The 19918-nt window shown below is 45.2% G+C and overlaps 1 protein-coding gene across 1 annotated transcript in view; it reads left to right on the forward strand.

The window, feature by feature from the left end:
- LOC149277292 (mechanosensitive cation channel TMEM63B-like) overlaps positions 1-18974 on the forward strand; it is a 95552-nt gene extending 76578 nt beyond the window's left edge. The window contains exons 4-24 of the mRNA XM_089503099.1: positions 11079-11220; positions 11396-11475; positions 12553-12628; positions 13315-13352; positions 13540-13682; positions 13805-13856; positions 14230-14338; positions 14543-14613; positions 14743-14823; positions 15170-15293; positions 15671-15804; positions 15918-16055; positions 16780-16933; positions 17031-17137; positions 17277-17363; positions 17459-17524; positions 17674-17836; positions 17969-18242; positions 18361-18476; positions 18560-18637; positions 18810-18974. Coding sequence (XP_089359225.1) covers positions 11079-11220; positions 11396-11475; positions 12553-12628; positions 13315-13352; positions 13540-13682; positions 13805-13856; positions 14230-14338; positions 14543-14613; positions 14743-14823; positions 15170-15293; positions 15671-15804; positions 15918-16055; positions 16780-16933; positions 17031-17137; positions 17277-17363; positions 17459-17524; positions 17674-17836; positions 17969-18242; positions 18361-18476; positions 18560-18637; positions 18810-18974 — 2398 coding nt within the window. The remainder of the gene's footprint in view (positions 1-11078; positions 11221-11395; positions 11476-12552; positions 12629-13314; positions 13353-13539; positions 13683-13804; positions 13857-14229; positions 14339-14542; positions 14614-14742; positions 14824-15169; positions 15294-15670; positions 15805-15917; positions 16056-16779; positions 16934-17030; positions 17138-17276; positions 17364-17458; positions 17525-17673; positions 17837-17968; positions 18243-18360; positions 18477-18559; positions 18638-18809) is intronic.
- The last annotated feature ends 944 nt before the right edge of the window (positions 18975-19918 follow it).

Here is a 19918-nt window from a genome sequence, read left to right on the forward strand (position 1 = left end):
GGCCATCCTGCCCCATGTCCTATTTGGGACATCTTTGCAGCCGGCTACTTCAATTTTCAAGAACTGGGGGAGTGGGGGTAGATAGTGAAAGGGGAGGGAGAGGGGTAGAAAGTGGGGTAGCTAGTGAGAAGTGGGGGAGAGGGTGTAGAAAGTGAGAAGGGAGGGTGAGGGGGTAGATAGTGAGATGGGGTGATCTATACCTGCATTGCTGGGTTTGTGTGTTATTCTGTTGCTCTTTACCTGCGATGCTCTGTTTCCATACATTATTATTGTATGCCTGCAAATACAGGATTTGTCGCTCTGTCTACAAACACGTTCCAGGCTGCTGTTTGTCTGCATGATGCCGCAGTATATGATGACGCTATATAAATCAGTAATATCACACATTGTACACCACTGCAGCATATGATGGCGCTATATATATCACTCAGTAATATCACACATTGTACAGCGCTGCATCAAATGATGGCGCTATTTAAATTAATAAGATCACATTGTACTGCACTGCAGTATATGATGGCGCTATATTAATCAGTAATATCACACATTGTACCGGGCTGTAGTATATGATGTAGCTATTTAAATTAATAAAAACACATTGTACAGCGCTGCAATATATGAGGGTGCTATTTAAATTAATAAGAACACATTGTACTGCGCTGTAGTATATGATGGCGCTATATAAATCAGTAACATCGCGCATTGCACAACGCTGCAGTATATGATGGCGCTATATCAATCAGTATATATCAATCAGTAATATCACACATTGCACAGCGCTGCAGCATATGATGGCGCTATATATATATATATATATATATATATCACTCAGTAATATCACACATTGTACAGCGCTGCACCATATGATGGCGCTATTTAAATTAATAAGATCACATTGTACTGCGCTGTAGTATATGATGGCGCTATATAAATCAGTAACATCGCACATTGCACGACGCTGCAGTATATGATGGCGCTATATCAATCAGTATATATCAATCAGTAATATCACACATTGCACAGTGCTGCAGTATATGATGGCGCTATATATATATATATATATATATATATATATATATATATCACTCAGTAATATCACACATTGCACAGCGCTGCAGCATATGATGGCGCTATATATATATATATCACTCAGTAATATCACACATTGTACAGCGCTGCACCATATGATGGCGCTATTTAAATTAATAAGATCACATTGTACTGCGCTGCAGTATATGATGGCGCTATATCAATAAGTATATATCAATCAGTAATATCATACATTGTACAGCGCTGCAATATATGATGGTGCTATTGAAATTAATAAGAACACATTGTACTGCGCCGCAGCATATGATGGTGCCATATAAATCAGTAATATCACACATTGTACAGCGCTGCAGCATATGATGGCGCTATATATATATATCACTCAGTAATATCACACGTTGTACAGCGCTGCACCATATGATGGCGCTATATAAATCAGTAACAGCACACATTGTCCAGCCCTGCAGCATATGATGGCGCTATATATATATATCACTCAGTAATATCACACATTGTACTGCGCTGTAGTATATGATGTAGCTATTTAAATTAATAAGAACACATTGTACAGCGCTGTACCATATGTTGGTGCTATATAAATCAGTAATATCACACATTTTACAGCATTGCAATATATGATGGCGCTATTTAAATGAAAAACAACACATTGTACAGCGTTGCAGTATATGATGGCGCTATATATATATATATCACTCAGTAATATCACACATTGTACAGCGCTGCAGCATAGGATGGCGCATTTTAAATGAAAAGCAACACATTGTACAGTGCTGTAGCATATTATGGCGCTATATAAATCGGTAACATCACACATTGTCCAGCACCGCAGTATATGATGGTGCTATATCAATCAGTATATATCAATTAGTAAGATCACACTTTGTACCGCGCCGCAGCATTTGATGGCGCTATATAAATCAGTAACATCACACATTGTACAGCGCTGCAGCATATGATGGCGCTATATCAATCAGTATATATCAATCAGTAATATCACACATTGTACTTCGCTTCAGCATATGATGGCGTGATATAAAACAGTAATATCACAAATTGTACAGCGCTGTAGTATATCATGGCGCTATATAAATCAGTAACATCACACCTTGAACTGCGCTGCAGCATATGATGGTGCTTTATAAATCAGTAATGTCACACGTTGTACTGCACTGCAGTATATGATGGCGCTATATGAATCAGTAATATCACACATTGTACAGTGCTGCAGTATATGATGGCGCTATATCAATCAGTATATATCAATCAGTAATATCATACATTGTACAGCGCTGCAGTATATGATGGTGCTATTGAAATTAATAAGAACACATTGTACAGCGCTGCAGTATATGATGGCGCTATGTAAATGAAAAACACATTGTACAGCGCTACAGTATATGATGGCGCTATATCAATCAGTATATATCAATCAGTAATATCAGAAATTGTACAGCGCTGTAGTATATTATGGCGCTATATAAATCAGTAACATCAGACACTGTACAGAGCTGCAGCATATAATGGCGCTATTTACATGAAAAAGAACATTGTACAGCGCTGCAGTATATGATGGCGCTATATCAATCAGTATATATCAATCAGTAATATCACACATCCTTCCCTTCATTCTCAGTTTGGTGTAATTATAATGAATATATCCTGCGGCCGGCTAACATTATTCTTTTATGAAATGGTGGAAAACTGTAGCAAATAACTTCCAAAATACTTCAATAATCTATCTACGCTGGAAGAAAAGCTGAAAAAAGTGTATACATTTCTGCACAAAAACCTACAGAAAAAATACAGAGCAATGCGTTGGTGGAAGAAGCCCCAAAAATCACGTTTTGGCTAAATTTATAGAGATTGGCTGCCAAATAGCTGCCCCCTGATTGCCCAGGAATCCCAGTGAAACCCCCCGGGCAGTCTGCTTTCCAGAAATATATATCTGTTTGGGTGATAAATGTTTCCAGCGGTCATCATTACCGTTTCAAATCAGCAAAATAACCATAAAACCTGCAAAAAAAGCAGCGAGTAACAATGTATCCCTCGTAATGTTTGCCCCATTACTGCCAGAAAGAGAATAGAATTCCGTCTCCTGAGTATCAGCTGCTTCCCAAATCAGGACACCTCAAATACTACATCTTGGGAGAATTAACTTTAACAACAATTAACTGAACAATAAACGGATCGGCTCCCTAATTCCCTGCAAACGAACAAATAACAAGAAAATAATAATCCTCACAGCGCCCAGCAATAGACTCTGATCCGGCCGGAAAAAACCTTAAAGGTTTCTTCTATCTTTACTAGATTTTTATTTTGTATCAAAAGTGTTTTTGTAACATTGCAAACGTACAAAACCTCTATCGTTTCATTACCTTGAGATCACGGAACACGATGATGTCATGTCTTCATTGTGACATCACAGGTGCAGTACACAGATAGAGCACATCAGAGAGCAGAAGGACACTTCTACTGTAGCCTCCTAACAGAGAAGATGCGGATCGTAGTAGCTTTGCTATTTGCTATTTGCTGTTTGACTTCTGAGACTTTTCCTGTTCCGCGCCCGAAAGGTAAAGAATCCGAATAACTCGAGATCCGGATAAAACTGGGGAATATCGGCTTTCTGGGTTAGATTTGAATCGCTCCCGGTGACCGCAGCAGATCAGCGGCAAATGTTTCCATGAACTATTTCTTCATAGCGGGTTATATTGTTGAGTAAAAACAGCGGTATAATTCTCTTTGTATCGGTAGCTGCCGGAATCGCTGCCCTGCAGCTGCACTCGAGGTGGTTTGGTAGAAAAAATATCAGTTAAATCCGTTACAAATCCAATGAAAACAGGGCTCTTCACCTTACAACGGGCAACATATGATATTTAGAAATGTTTTTGGGACACAAAGGAATTGCGCGTCTCTTCCTGACTGCACTGAAACCGCGGGATTTCTTTCGGTTATTTGTAGGATTTATTATCAGCTTTAAAACACTAAAACCCACAAAAGAATGAGATCCAGTAAATCCGCTGATAGGATCTGCATCTATAGTACATCTGATTCATTTTATGAGAAGGAAGCTAATCTGCCTGCGGGAACGCGGTCCTGCCTTAATATTCGTGCAATCCAGAAAGTCTATACCCAAAAAGTCAAATGATATTCCTGCATTTCCTAAACACAAAAACCTTAAGGTTCCTATGAATGAAGAAGTTTGTTGGCCGTTGATGACTCCGGTGTTGTTGTTTTTTTTGCAGGGGCCGACGGGAATTTCCAGCCACGAGAATCCAACCCAACATCTAATGGTAAGATATAGACGTCTCTCAGATGGGCATCCATGCTTCAGAAGCGTGTGATCCGTGTTATGTGTGTATGTGTACAATGCACACGCATGATTTCATTACCCGTAAGAAAGATGAAATGTTGAATATTAGATAAGAGAGGTTACAGTATCCGCTCCTCATGTAACTGTAATTTGGGGCTGGCTTTAACTGTAACTCGGGGATAATAGAAAGATATTGTATAGAGAACATGCAGCTAACATTCCTTTTTCCTGTTTATGTCACAAAGGATCTCTGGCGATCGGAGGATTCCGTTCACTGATTACACGAATGGCACAATCAGGTACGCTATGTGTTTTCTTTTAACATTAATGATAACCGTATGGAATAGCAAACTACACAATAATAGAAAATGCCCTCATAGTGGAGTAACTGGACCCGGAAAAAGAAACGTGTCATTTCTAACTCCTCTACACTAAGATAGAAGCACAACGTTAGAGATAAAAGACATGTTCTATTAATGCCTTCGGGGAGGGGAAGGTCTGGAAGCGACAATGTGTCCTACTTTCAGAAGAGGACAGAAATTACAATTTTCTCGTATCTCATTTAGTAGCAGATCCTATTTTTCTTTAAGCTTTAATATATAAATATGTATTTATCTCCACATTCTTCTTGTGCTAAGAAATATTTTTGCTCTCTCTACAGTTCATTCACGACCGGTGTTGAGGATCGTGCAGAACGCATTCATCTGTGTTATATGCGCGATGGCAACCGGACTGGGGGTCTATTTCTTCGTACAGTAAGTTATACAAATTGTTGGAAATTCAAATGCTGCGGAGAGACATCCAACGCAACGCACTATATAAAAAATGACCAAACAGCATGTATACTATACACGGGGAGAAACACTCCGATGCTGCTGGAATCCATTTCTTCCTTAACGGGTTTATTATTCTTATTTCAGGTTTCGCCGTTGTAGACAACAAAAAAACATTTCTGAACGGTATGCAGGAGAAACTGGACTGAGACCACCGGATGAAGAGTCCCTCCGCTTCTTAACTTCCTTGGGTAACATATATTAACAATAATGAATAATAGAAAGAGTATACGTTTATTTTGACCGTATGATGTCATCAAACTTGGACTTTTAAAATTCATTGCTGGAACTTAACTCACCCGTCTTAAAAAGGAATGATTTCCCAATATAAATAGAATATCAATTATTTGCTACTGTTAAAAAAAATGAAAAATAATGTTGAAAGTCACATTATAGGAAACATTTCTTTGAAGCTTGGGAATCATAGGGTTTTACGTTTTTTATGTACACGTTGTCGAGGGACGATCCGTAACATATTAACCGATTTGCTTTCTTTTATTTTTTTTTATTTTTTTTAGTAAGTCCATCAATTTCCAGTCTCCAAGAACAGGAGAGTGAAGAAAGAATTGAAAGGAAACCTAAAACATCCAGCAGTTTCTTTCGGAACTTGATGGCATCGTCAGGAAGAGACCACACTGACAGAAGGAAAAAGAAGATTTATGATGAAGAGAAGGGTGGAGAGGAGAGTGAAGAGGAGGAATGGGAGAGAATGAAGAGAAAGAAGTACTATAAGGAAAAGGAGGACTATAAAGAAAATGAGGAATGTGAGAGAATGGAGACAGAAAAGGAGAGGAAGAAAAGGGAGAAAAGGGAGAGAAAAGAGGAAAAGGAGGACAGGAAGGAAAGGGAAAAATGGAAGAGAAAAGATGAAAAGGAGGAAAAGAAGTACGGGAGGAAAAGGGAGGAAAGGGAGAGAAAAGATGAAAAGGAGGAAAAGAAGGAAAAGGAGAAATGGGAGAGAAAGGATAAGAAGGAGGAAAAGAAGGAAAAGGAGAAAAAGGAGAGAAGGGATAAAAAGAAGGAGAAGAAGGAAAAGGAAAAAAAGGAGAAAAGGGAGGGAAAGGACAAAAAGAAGGAAATGAAGGAAAAAGAGAGAAAGGAGAAAAAGAAGAAAATGGAGGAAAAGAAGGAAAAGGAGAAAAAGGAGAGAAAGGAGCAAATGGAGAAAAAGAAGGAAGTGAAGAAAAAAGAGAAAAGGGAGAAAAAACATACAATGGAGGAAAAGAAAAAAAGGGAGAAAAAGGAGAGAAAGGAGCGAATGAAGAAAAGGAAAAAAGATCTTAAAGAAAAAAGCATCAAAGAGATCAAAAAGATGCGACATAAGGTGAAAGCAGAATCTAAGAAAGCCAAAGCCAAACTTCAACGCGAACAGCGGAAATTGAAGTCAAAGGCAAAATTGAAAATTAAGAAAATGAAGAAAATGAAGAAACCTAAATTGAACATCGCAAAAAAACTGAAAAAATTTAGGAAATGAAAGTCATGGAGGGCAAAGCAAACAGACTCTAAACTTGACTATGGTTTCCTAATCATCAAGGAAGCCAGAATCTCGTTTTAATGATGCCCGGCCCACATGCCAACTCTTCATTTCACTTCATTCACCCCCTTTCTCCCGTTGGATAATTCTCCATGAACTCTTCATTTCACTTCATTCACCCCCTTTCTCCCGTTGGATAATTCTCCATGAACTCTTCATTTCACGTCATTCACCCCCTTTCTCCCGTTGGATAATTCTCCATGAACTCTCGGACTGCTATCATTTGGAGAGTTTTCTATCCCAGCAGCGCTCCCTAAGCCGACCTCCTTCCATTCGCTCAATAACCTTGTATGTGGATCCGTATCGCCTGCTTTCACACAATCTGAATAAATCACATCCACTGAAACTCTCTGTTCTGGGCTTTACTCAACACTTCATAGAAAGCAATTAAGTTCGTCCGGCACGATCTCTGCTTCATAAACCCGAGTTAAATAATAATAAATAGGTTTTTTTTTTTAAATATTATCCCTTAACCGGCTTCCAAAATGTCCCCGCTACTGCTGGGTCTATAACCACCCGGCTGAGATTTTGGTCTGTATTGTTAGCGCTTCTGCTTGACGCCAAGTGTTTAAGTACCAGAGGGTATATACCATCCGGCCCCGGGGCATTATCTGTTCTACTTTATTTATTTAGCAGATCTGGCACTTTGTCCTCTTTCAGCCAATCATGTTTGCTGCCAGCTTTTCTGTAGAATGAATTAGCAAACCTGCAGCCGTGCGTGAATTATTGGTAAATACCAAGAAAAAATATTTAGAATGTCTGCCTTCTCCTGATCTTCACTGACCAGATCACCAACAATCTCCTTCGTTTATCTAAATTGTTGCCATTGATGTAGTTGAGCCGCTTGCTACTGATGTACACTTTAGCCGATAAAATTCCCCTTTTTGAGTTTTTCTTGATATTTTTGCAGTTTAGAAATGATTCTGCGAATCCATTTGATTTTCTGTATATTATGAAAGTGATTCTGTTTCCAAGAAAACAGACACAGAATATCAAGTTCCCGATTGTGTCCCAAGGAAACTAAGTTGCACAGTATGGAGGTTCAGATATTTGGTTGCAGATATCTTACAAAGCACTGGATGGATATTCAGGTTCTGCTCTTTGCTTTGTTGAGCGCGTTACGTATTGATCTGATTTCATTAAATTATAGACATTCATTATAATGAAACGGTTGCCCTTTCTGCATCCTGATTGGTCGCTGGTCCCCTCACTTTTTTCCAATGACAAGAGATTTATATGTATTGTTTATCTCCCATTTACTTCTGCTGTTCTCCCCTCCGCTCTGGCGTGGCCGTACTCCCCGCTTCTTATAAAACTGCAATTCTTTACCGGGGATCCTACTCACTTTAACAATAAGGGACGTGAGTTTAGGACGAAGACACCGTACATATACTGTATGTGCCAGAGCCAGCATTATCCACCAATATCATGTCCTGAAGTCCTATCCCGTCTCCTCCCCCACCCTTACAACGCCTGTCTGCACCAATCAGCACCAATCAGCAACTTAACAGTACAGGAGAGATAACTTCATGGGGAGGAATAATCCTGCAGTTCCTGAGAACCGGAAGTGAATATGGCTGTGTTTTGCAGTTGCTTAGCATGAGATCAGTATATATCAATCATTAATATCACACATTGTACTGCGCCACAGCATATGATGGCACTATATAAATCAGTAACATCACACATTGTACAGCGCTGCAGCATATGATGGCGCTATTTAAATTAATAAGAACACATTGTACAGCGCTGCAGTATATGATGGCACTATATATATCACTCAGTAATATTACACATTGTACGGGGCTGTAGCATATGTTGGTGCTATATAAATCAGTAATATCACACATTGTGCAGCGCTGCAGTATATGATGGCACTATATATATTACTCAGTAATATCACACATTGTATGGGGCTGTAGCATATGTTGGTGCTATATAAATCAGTAATATCACACATTTTACAGCGCTGCAACATATGATGGCGCTATATCAATCAGTAATATCACACATTGTACTGCGCCGCAGCATATAGCAGCGCTATATCAATCAGTAGATATCAATCAATAATATCACACATTGTACTGCGCCGTAGCATATGATGGCGCTATTTAAATGAAAAAGAACACATTGTACAGCGCAGCAGTATATGATGGCGCTATATACCGTATTGGCTCGAATATAGGCCGCCCCCGTATATAGGCCACACCCTAAAAGTTTGGTGCTTTTTTAAAGAAAACGTTTTTTTCTTTAAAAAAGCACCAAAAAAACATGCTGCCACTCTGCCCCCCCCCGAGATATGCTGCCACTGTCCTCCCCCCCCGAGATATGCTGTCACTGTCCTCCCTCCCCGAGATATGCTGTCACTGTCCCCCCCCCCCCCGAGATATGCTGCCACTGTCCGAACCCCCCCCGAGATATGCTGCCACTGTCCTCCTCTGCCCCCCGACTTACCGGAGCTGACTCCCGGGTGTCTTGCGAGGCCGGCGGGGGACATCTACGCAATACGCGTATACAACTTCCGGTGCCGGCACATCCGGCACCGGAAGTTGTATACGCGTATTGCGTAGATGTCCCCCGCCGGCCCCGCAAGACACCCGGGAGTCTGCTCCGGTAAGTCAGGCGGGGGGCCAGAGGTAAAACGCATCGTGCGGTTAGACAACCGCACGATGCGCTTAGACAACCTCCTGTGCCGACACCCCCCCCGTGGGAAGTGCTGGCAGGGGAGGCTGTCTGAGCGTATCGGAGAGTAGGATGCGGGTCCCCTGCAGTGCTGCGGGGGATCTGTATCCTAACCCCGCTGCCTGCCCGGCGCCCGGGGCTGCATGTCCCGGGCGTCGGGCGCTAGACCCCGAATATAGGCCGCACCCCCACTTTAAAGACTTAAAGTGGGGGAAAAAAGTGCGGCCTATATCCGAGCCAATACGGTATATCACTCAGTAATATCACACATTGTACAGAGCTGCAGTATATGATGGTGCTATATAAATCAGTAACATCACACATTGTACAGCGCTGCAGCATGTGATGGCGCTATTTACATGAAAAACAACACATTGTACAGCGCTGCAGCATATGATGCCGTTATTTAAATGAAAAAGAACACATTGTACAGCGCCGCAGAGTGTTACTGCGATATGGAGTATGACGAATATATAGAAATCAATAAATAACATACATCTCCCCGTAGATGCTGTATCTAGTGGGGGGCAGGTCATGGGGGCTCTACTTCCATTAAGAGTTGCCCCTCCAAGTGCTGCACGCAGTTATATGGTGCAGAAACAGTTCACTGGTTACCATGGTGACAAACTCCTAGCTATAGAGACACCCGAACGGTCACATTATACAGCCTTCGGATTTGGGGGTTTAGCTAGTTTGGGGGCATTTAGATATTGGCTGATGTTGGCTTTCTTCAGTAAAAAGAGCTCTGGGGCAGGTTAACTAAATAGCACGAAACACATCATGGGAATAAAACGGCAAGAAACCTAAAAGGGCTAGGTGTCCGGCAGCTGTAGGGTTAATTTACCCAGGTTCCTAAGATGCTGCAGTGATGTCACAATGCTGACTATCCTGGCGATGACCTCACAGCGGCATCAGACAGTTTGTGAAAATGCAGCTGTTAGGTGCCGGATATTTCCCTCCGCATTTCGTGGAATTTCTTTACGAGCGGTAAGCCAATCAAATCATTACAATACCATTCTTTTATTTTATATAATATTTAAGGATTAGCAGCAAACATACGTGCCTCGGTGCGCTGCTTTCCCAACCTATGGTGAAGCAGCGGAAGGTCATGTGATGCCTGGTGCTCCATCATAGAAGCCCCCAGAGGAAGTGCTGGCAGCAGCAGAGGCTTCCAGAGAGAAGGATCCGGGTCCCCTGCGGCGCTGCGGGGGATCTGGATCTTATTCTTGTAATCAGACCTCTATTTTTCGCCGCCATGTTCGTATGTTTGGTATTCGGGTATATTCTGTCTCCCCCCTTCTTACTGTCTACCCTCTCCCCCTTCTCACTATTTACCCTCTTGCTGAAAACGTATTCCTTAGCGACTGCTTGGTGCCCCTCTCTCTCCCCCTTGCTGACACCACTGTCTACTTTCTCTCCCCTCTTATCACTATCTACCCTCCCCCTTCTCACTATCTACCCTCTTCACCTTCTTACTATCATCATTAATTGATCCACTCATTAATTCATACTCTCACTCATTTACACAATTCATCCACACATTAATTTATTCATTCTCTCATTCATTCACACGTTAAGTTTTTCATTCTCTCAGTCATTCGAGGGGCTTGCGCATGTTCCTTACACCTCCTTTCTCTCTCTCTTGCAGATTACATCATGATCATCTAAACATATCATACAATTCCACCAAGAATTACTGCTACAGTGCCCACATCCGCAGCACAGTGCTGCAGGGGCTGCCTTTTGGTGGGATTCCCACAGTCCTGTCTCTGGACTTCATGTGCTTCCTGGTGAGTGATTCCCAGCGATCGTCTGGCAGGTCAGAGCTGTTGGTCCCATCTTCCAGCAGCTGTTAGAGCTCATGGGCGAAGAAATGAGTCTCTTTATACCCCAGGCGTGCTGTATTCGCAGGGTAATACCGGCTCCGTAGCCTGATGCGTTTATTAACCTCTCTCTCTCCCACAGGCTCTGCTGTTTATCTTTTCCATCTTGAGGAAGCTAGCGTGGGATTATGGCAGAATTGCCTTGGTATCTGACGTGGAAAAGTGAGTACATAAGGGTTTATAGCCTATTGTCTGGGGCCCGTACATGGGGCCACTGTTTGCCCAGCCCCCGAAGACACACAACATGAAGTGTTTGTCTTCGTTAATATCTCCTAACTAATCTCCCTGGTCCCTTCCCCTCTAGCCTATTTTGTCTACACTGCATCGCAGGGGTTAACGGGAGCAGGAATCCACAGGATCGCACAAGGAGTAAAAGTTCTGTGCGATCCAATCTATTGGTTGCCTGCAGGGGCTTCTTCTGGCATCAACCAATTGGCGACAATAGAGTCGCTCTTATGGAACTTAAACTTCTGTTCCCTTCCAGGCCAAGTTTCGGCTTCAGGAACCCTTTATTGGTTGATGCCAAAGGAGGCGAAGTCGCTTGCACGGACCTTTAACTCCTGGAACCTCCCCAGGCCAAGTTCCGCCGTCAAGAGTTAAAGGTCTGTATGAGCGACTTTATTGGTCGCCGGCAGGCAGCTCCTTCATTGGCTGATGCTAGAGGAGCTCCCTGCAGGCGACCAATAGAGTCGTTGGCATGGACCTTTAACTCCTGGAACATCCGAAGGCCAAGTTCCGCCGTCAGGAGATAAAGGTCTGTACAGGTGACTCTATTGGTCGCTCGTATGGACCTTTAACGAATGGAGCAGGGAGAGGCGGAGTTTTACCGTCAGGAGTTACAGCTCTGTGCGAGCGACTCTATTGGTTGCCGGCAGGAAGCTCCTCTGCCAGAGAGATCTTTCTTTGTTTGTCCTGAAGCCCTCTCCCTATTAGTGGGTATGACGGTACCCAAAGGACGCTGGCAGGGGAGGTGCATATTTTTGGTGGCTCGGGAAGCATAGAAAAGTTTCCAAGGTTCACCCGAGTTGTTTAACTTTTTCATTACCGGCCCGACTGGCACCTTGGTCGGACTGAACCTTAGGGACGGGTGCTTCGTCAAATCCCGAATTCAGACTTAATGGTTTGGTAACTTATCTTGTGAGCTTTATATCCTCTCTGGTGATTAACCCTTTTTCTGCCAGGCTGCACGTGGACTAGAAGCTAGCTCCTCTTCCTAACACTGTCTTGCTCTCTCCACAGAGGGGCGTCAGAGATGCGCCCGGACGGCCACGACGGTTATGAGCGTCTGACCCCTGATTTCGGTCAAAGGGACAGAGTAAGTACCGGGAAAACCCCACCGTAACGGCAGCAGCTCTCCACTGGTTATGGAACTATAACTCCCATGATGCTCGACTGGGTATAGGCATACCCTTGTTCTTTTAGGATGCCGGCAGAGCATTCTGGGAGTTGTATTTCTGCAGGTGGAAAGCTTGCTGTAGAGTGCCCCTCGGCGTGGGTATGAAGGCGGATGTGTGCACACGGGGGTGTTTTACACGCTTTCTGCTATACGTGTTATTTGAAGTGTGGGGGTAATTAATTTATTGATCACGGAGCATTATGGTTTTTTTTTTTACAACCATATATTATGGTTGGGATGGTATAATATTTATGTTATGGTAAGAAGGACGCATTTATTTGCATAACTCAGCACAAAGTTATTTAATGTCTCAGAGATGCCCTAGACAGAGCGTGGGCATTAAATGGGCTTTATCACCTAAACAGTGTTTAGAAACAAAAAGCATGTCGATCAGAGGGTTTAGGCTTTTGGGAAAGTCTCTGAACGGGCATCTCTCTGCGGCCGCAGACTCTTCCAGCTGAGCTGCGGTCTGGATCTCGGATTTTGCCCCTTTTGAGCTTTTCTGATGAATCGATTCCAGCCGCTGCTCACGGCTTTGCTGATGTTTTTACGTAATTCATGTTTTCGTGAACAATAACAGCGTTTTGTGTGTTCTCGCCCCGCAGGGTTTGTTCTCGTGGTTGCCGGCCATCTTCAGGATAAAGTGAGTCTGTCCTCCTGTGATTTCTCGGTTTATTCTGTATCTTAACGTCTTTAATATACGAGATTTCTGTTATTTAACGGCCAGGGTGGATGGGCACTTCCCAGCCTCGCTGGTGTTAGGAGAGGGTCGGCTGAGGGTTATGTGAGTGCATTAGCGCTGTATATTAACCCTTGTTCTCTCATTACAGAGAGGAGGAGATCCTTGAGAAATGTGGCATGGATGCTTTGCATTACCTCTCCTTCCAGCGCCACATCATCGGACTCCTGATAGTTGTTCTCATCATGTCCGTTGGCATTGTCCTTCCTGTCAACTTCTCCGGGAGTCTGTTGGGTAAGAGAGACTGAGGGGGGGGCAGCTCTAGCCACCAGAGCTTACAGTCAGCAGGCCATCTGTGGATCGGTGGCAGGAAGGTTGGGGCTCACATTGAACATTTCCTTTTCTCTCTCTTTTAGAAAGCAGGGCGGTCAGTTTCAGAAGAACAACTATCGCCAACTTGAATTCAGGGTGAGTGTGAGTAGGGGGAGAGTACTCTAAGCTCCCGTACCCTTTGATCACGGGACGCGGGAGCGGTCACATTAGAGAGAAAAGCTGTCACATTAGAGCGGCTGCCGACGGGGCTTAGGTTTTTTTGTAGCGTTTCTGTAGTTTAATTGTGCCGACGGCTCTCCGCTTGTCCTCCCAGCGGTACGGAACACGCATTGCAGAGAGTGCACCCCCTACTTACCCCTCTAGAGCGAAAGGTCCCCCTTACTAGCAGCGTGCCTGCGCGCGCCGGTTAGTAGAGCTGCCCCTGGCCGAACGGTTAATGTGTCCGTCTGTATGGGCAGCCGTCGGTAGTAACTCTCTTACCTCTCCCATGTCTCTCTCTTTCTGTCAGTGATACGCTGCTCTGGTTACACACCGCCTTCGCCTTCTTCTACCTGCTGCTCACCGTCTACATCATGCGCCGTCACACATCCAAAATGCATTACAAGGAGAATGATCTGGTAAGTACCGGTGGGAGCGCTGTGCAAAAGAAATGCCAGGCGGCTACAATGACCTGGCTGAGCCATTCGGAGCCACGATTTTCCTTCCATGGTATCCTGGGCCTTTATTACACATCTGCCCCCTTCACTCTGCCGTATGGTCGGTACAGCACAGAGCGCACTCCAGGTGTCCCGTTACTCACCCAGAATTGTGTTCCTCTACAGGTGAATTGCACGCTGTTCATAGACGGTGTTTCCAAGAAGGCAGAGCCGGAGAGCATCAAGAAACACTTCGAGTGAGTGTCGCTGCAGAGCGTCTCGCCCCGGCGCGTTTTGATAGCTGTCTTTTGCGGTCTCTCCTGCCCCAGGACTCTCCAGGGGTCTCTCGTGCCTCCGTTTAAATGATTGCGTTTGCTTTGTTTTAGGGAAGCGTATCCCGACTGCGGTGTGTTAGACTCCCAGCCGTGTTACAATGTGGCACGGCTCATGAGGTTGGATACAAAGAGGTGAGTGCGATTTCCCGGATATAACGCGTGGCCGGTGTGACCCGATGGGGCAGAAACACGTGGTGTGTACCGTGTCCCATCAGGCTGGGGTGAGGCCTTTTCCCCGCTCCTCCGCTTTTACCTTTTGGGTAGGAGGCTGTGGTGAGACCCCTAATCTGTGAATGCCGCGTGTCTCAGAACGTCCTAAATGCCCTTTTCCTATAGAAGGAGTTAGAAGGCTCTGTGATTTCTCATCCCCCGGGTCTCGGACATCCGCGTAGAACCAGAGACCGGTAACTCGCTGGATGTGAGTGATAAGAGTGGGAGCTTCTCCTTGCGTCCTCATCATTTGTTGTCTCTCCTGCAGGAAGAAGGCTGAACGGGCCCGGTTCTATTTTACTGACCTGAAGAGCACAGAGAACGGCCCGTCTTCGGTCAGCGCCAAACGGTGCAGCCACCTCTGCTGCTGCGCCATCAAAGGCTGTGAACAGGTACTGCGCGGGGGGGCGCCGACAGACATTTATTTATGTTTATATATATATATATATATATTTATTTATTTATATATATATATAAAAAAAAATTATTATTATTTTTTATTTTTTTTTATATATATATATGTGTATTTATGTTTTTATATATATATAGATATAGATATTTATATATATAATTTTTTTTTTATTATTATTATTATTTTTTATTTTTTTTTATATATAGATCTTCTTCAGGATTGGGGGAAATTCTACGTTTTGGCCAAAATGCAATTATTGTTATAATCGGGTCACAAAGCTGATTCTTTTCCCGGTTGTGCAGAGTTATCAGGAAGGGGCATTTTCAGGCTTTTTCACACACTTTTTGCCCCGCGCAGGTGGAGGCCGTGGAATATTACTCGCGGCTGGAGCAGAACCTGAAGGAGGCGCACAAGAAAGAGAAGGAGAAGGCGACCGAGAAGCCCCTCGGGATGGCGTTTGTCACGTTTCACAACCAGGACGCGGCAGCCACGTGAGTCTCCTACATGAGCTAACAAAAGGTCATTCGTGGTGTGGAGACGGATGAGGTCTTCCCACCGCCTTGTTGAGGTCGATGATATTTACCGCTGTCTCTGTCTTCTGCAGGATCTTCGAAGAGTTTAACATTTACCAATGTCGCGGCTGCAGCTGCAGAGCGGACCCCCGGTTGTCCTCCTGTAGTGAGTCCCTGCAGGTGTTAAACTGGAGCGTGAGCTATGCCCCCGACCCGCAGAACATTTACTGGTAAGAACATCCTGGGGCATGGGGGGGTAGATGGGGAGGACAGCAAAACCAGCTGTATTTGGGTAGACACAGCGTTACATGGCCACGAAGGGACTTTATGTCCATCCTATGCGTGTTTAAATCCCCTTACTGTATTAGCTTCCACCACTTCTGGGAGACTGTTTCATGCATCCACCACCCTCTCAGTAAAGTAGAACTTCCATGACCTCTTATTCTGACATTGCTCCTCTTTTCAAATAAGCCTCCTGTACTTTGTTAAATCCTTTTAAGTATTTAAATGTTTCTATTGAATCCCCCGTCTCTCTTCTCGCCTCCAAGCCTTCGGGAGATGGGGGTCTCCAGAACTGTACCCAATACACTAGGTGAGGTCTGTAAATTGGCTGAAACCCCCTCCCTGCTACTAATGCCCCTCGCTGTACACCCAGCACCCTGCTTGCTCTTTGAGATGCTTCCTTGCATTGTCTGCTTACCTTTAAGCCATCAGAAGTAATGACTTTTATCACTTTTATCACTTTTTTGATTGTGAACCCAATTCTCTCCTGTGTGTGTTTTGTTGCGTCTAATAATGTGCTTTGCCTCGCTGAGCTTAGCTTTATATCGAGACAGGACTCTGTATTACGGTGTTTAAAGGTCTCCGTCACTATGTGTTGCGGAGCGCGGCCACAGGAATGGTTAGGATTTTCTGTAATGTGTCTTAACTCGCCACTTTCTGCCTCTTTATCAGGGAGAACCTGTCCACGCGCGGCTTTGTCTGGTGGTTTCGTTGTATTTCCATAAACGTTGCCCTCTTCGCGTTGCTGTTCTTCATCACCACCCCAGCAATCATAATATCTACCATGGACAAGTTCAACGTCACCAAGCCCGTGGAGCAGCTGAACGTGAGTAGAGTAGACCAGGCTCCGGGGGGGTTACCGGGGGGGGGGGCTTTCCATTGCTTTCTTGTGTTTTATGACCTTGTGTTTTCTCTCTCCACAGAGTCCCATTATCACTCAGTTCTTCCCCACTCTGCTGTTGTGGTCCTTCTCCTCCTTATTGCCAACCATCGTCTACTACAGCACATTCTTGGAGTTTCACTGGACCAGGTACTGATATCACTGCCATGCCGTATGTAATTAGCGCCCCCAGGAGGGACTTGGCACGGACGGTACTTGGTGGAGTGGCTCTGTGCGAGCGCTCGCTGTCTGGAGATTGTTTAGTAACTTTCCGTCTTCTTGGTTTCAGGTCCGGAGAGAACAGGACCACGATGCACAAGTGTTACGCCTTCCTCATCGTCATGGTTCTGCTGCTACCATCTCTCGGCTTGAACAGGTAATACGTCTGTCCAGTAGGTTTGGGGCCGAAGCCCCGGCGGCGGTGTGTTTGACGCGGACGCTGAACTAACTCTTCTTACGTCTCCCCCGCAGCCTGCACCTGTTTTTCCGGTGGTTATTCGATAAAAAGTTCTTGGATCAGGCAGCCGTTCGATTCGAGTGAGTAAAGTAAACGGTAAAGGTTGGGTTCCCCGTGAGCCTGGCTCGGGAACGATTAACACCTCGCGGGTAGTCAAAGAGGTCCGTGCTTCGTTGAGTTAATGGGGGCCGTGTTCCGCTCTGATGTTTTTGTCCGTGGTCTCCTCCAGGTGCGTGTTCCTGCCAGACAACGGAGCCTTCTTTGTGAATTATGTCATCGCCGCAGCCTTCATTGGAACGGCCAAGGACTTGCTGCGCATTCCGGGGCTGCTGCGGTACATGATCCGCCTGTGCCTCGCGCGCTCCGCGGCAGAACGCAGGAACGTAACGGGGGTACGTGCTTTATCCTGTTTATCTAACTATTTTACTCTCAACGCGTGTCTGTCTCTTTATTCCTGGCACTCTCTCGCCCTCTCTATATCTAGACAGCTATCATTAATGCCCGTTCTCTTCTTGTGCTTCCAGAACCAGGCTTTCGAGTTCCCGTTCGGGGCGGCCTACGCCTGGATGATGTGCATCTTCACCGTCGTCATGACGTACAGCATCATATGTCCCATTATTGTGCCGTTTGGATTGATGTATATGCTCCTCAAACACCTGGTGGATCGGTACAACATGTACTACGCGTACCTGCCGGCCAAGCTGGATAAGAAGATCCACTCCGGGGCGGTGAACCAGGTGGTGGCGGCGCCGATCCTCTGCCTCTGCTGGCTGCTCTTTTTTTCCACCGTAAGATCGGGTACGTGGCTTCGCATTGCGGGCACGCTGAGTATCGAGTAGCGGGTTTCTCTCCTCTGTGAGTGGGACCCGAGCGCTCATGCATTTCGTTGGGTTTTAACCTTTTATTTATCCCGCAGACTTCTTTGCTCCAACATCCATGTTCACGTTTGTGATCCTCGTGATCACCATCGCCGTCTGCCTCTGCCACGTCTGCTTCGGGCACTTTAAGTATCTTAGTGCTCACAACTACCGGGTACGTATACGGAGCGCGCGTGATAAATCTCCTTATCGTTATGTGGATCTGACACCCGCTCGTTCTGCTCTCTCACCTTTTAGGTTGTCGACGTGGAGGCAAACATAGATGGAGCACAGAATGGCCGCCCTCCATGTGATACCTCCTCCCACAAGCTCACGGTAAGTGTACTGGTTACATATATATGATATATGGTTATATATATGATCTATTGTATACAGCTCTATGGCTATAAGCCGGATCCATGGCGCTTTCGTGTCTGATGTTGTATGACGGTACATGGTCCTGTTTGTTAGGACTGTTGCTCACGCCAATCTTTCTTACTCTCCGCAGAAGTATATCGCGCAGGTTCTGCAAGACTCTTGTATGGATAGCGATCCACCTGCAGACGTGGGAGAGCCAAGTTTTCGAGACGAGGAGGCGAGCGCTGACAGCACGCGCGACTCGGACTTCCACTCGTGCGAGGACTGCTTTACAGAAAACGAGATACATCGGTGATTCGCTGCCGAGGTCAAGGGATCGTCAAACCATCACCAAGGCCTCCGCCGGGCGCTGGCACCGACGGCTGGACCCCTAGGCATCTGCCCTTGTCTTCGCTTTGAACCTTGTTGGAAACACATTGGTGACAGGAGAGGACAAATGACAAAGAACGCCAACTCCAAACATAAAATTGGACTGCAGATAGACTATAACTTGGTGAGCATGCGCTGCCTGCTGTCTCTGTTCAGGGTTACAGGTTCCCTCCCTCTTCTCCAATCTACCATATACTTGTCATGTGGTGAGTGTGACTGATAAGGTGGTGGGCTTAGTATTGGTGAGGGTTTTTTGTCTGTGTGTGTCAGTCAGTGTGTGTCAGTCAGTGTGTGTGTGTCAGTGTGTGTGTCAGTCAGTGTGTGTGTCAGTGTGTCTGTGTCAGTGTGTGTGTGTCAGTGTGGGTGTGTCAGTGTGTGTGTGTCAGTGTGTCAGTGTGGGTGTGTCAGTGTGTCTGTGTCAGTGTGTGTATCAGTGTGTGTGTGTGTGTCAGTGTGTCTGTGTCAGTGTGTGTGTGTCAGTGTGTCTGTGTCAGTGTGTGTGTGTCAGTGTGTCAGTGTGTGTGTGTCAGTGTGTCTGTGTCAGTGTGTGTGTCAGTGTGGGTGCGTCAGTGTGTGTGTGTCAGTGTGGGTGTGTCAGTGTGTGTATCAGTGTGTGTGTGTGTGTCAGTGTGGGTGTGTCTGTGTCTGTGTGTGTGTGTCAGTGTGTGTGTGTGTGTCAGTGTGTCTGTGTCAGTGTGTCTGTGTCAGTGTGGGTGTGTTGATAGGGAGGCTGACTCTTTTTCTTAATGTGTTAAGGCCCCCAGTAACACTTCACATGTATGTTAGGGAAGAAGGTGCGCATGGTCTGTGCCTTTGCACTTGCGTGTTGCTGATTTTGGTGCTCGTGTTACACTCCCTAAACCACAAGAG

This window comes from Sceloporus occidentalis, unplaced genomic scaffold, assembly GCF_023333645.1.
Source record: "Sceloporus occidentalis isolate IW3139 unplaced genomic scaffold, rSceOcc1.0.p SCAF_220, whole genome shotgun sequence".
NCBI classification, from domain to species: domain Eukaryota; kingdom Metazoa; phylum Chordata; class Lepidosauria; order Squamata; family Phrynosomatidae; genus Sceloporus; species Sceloporus occidentalis.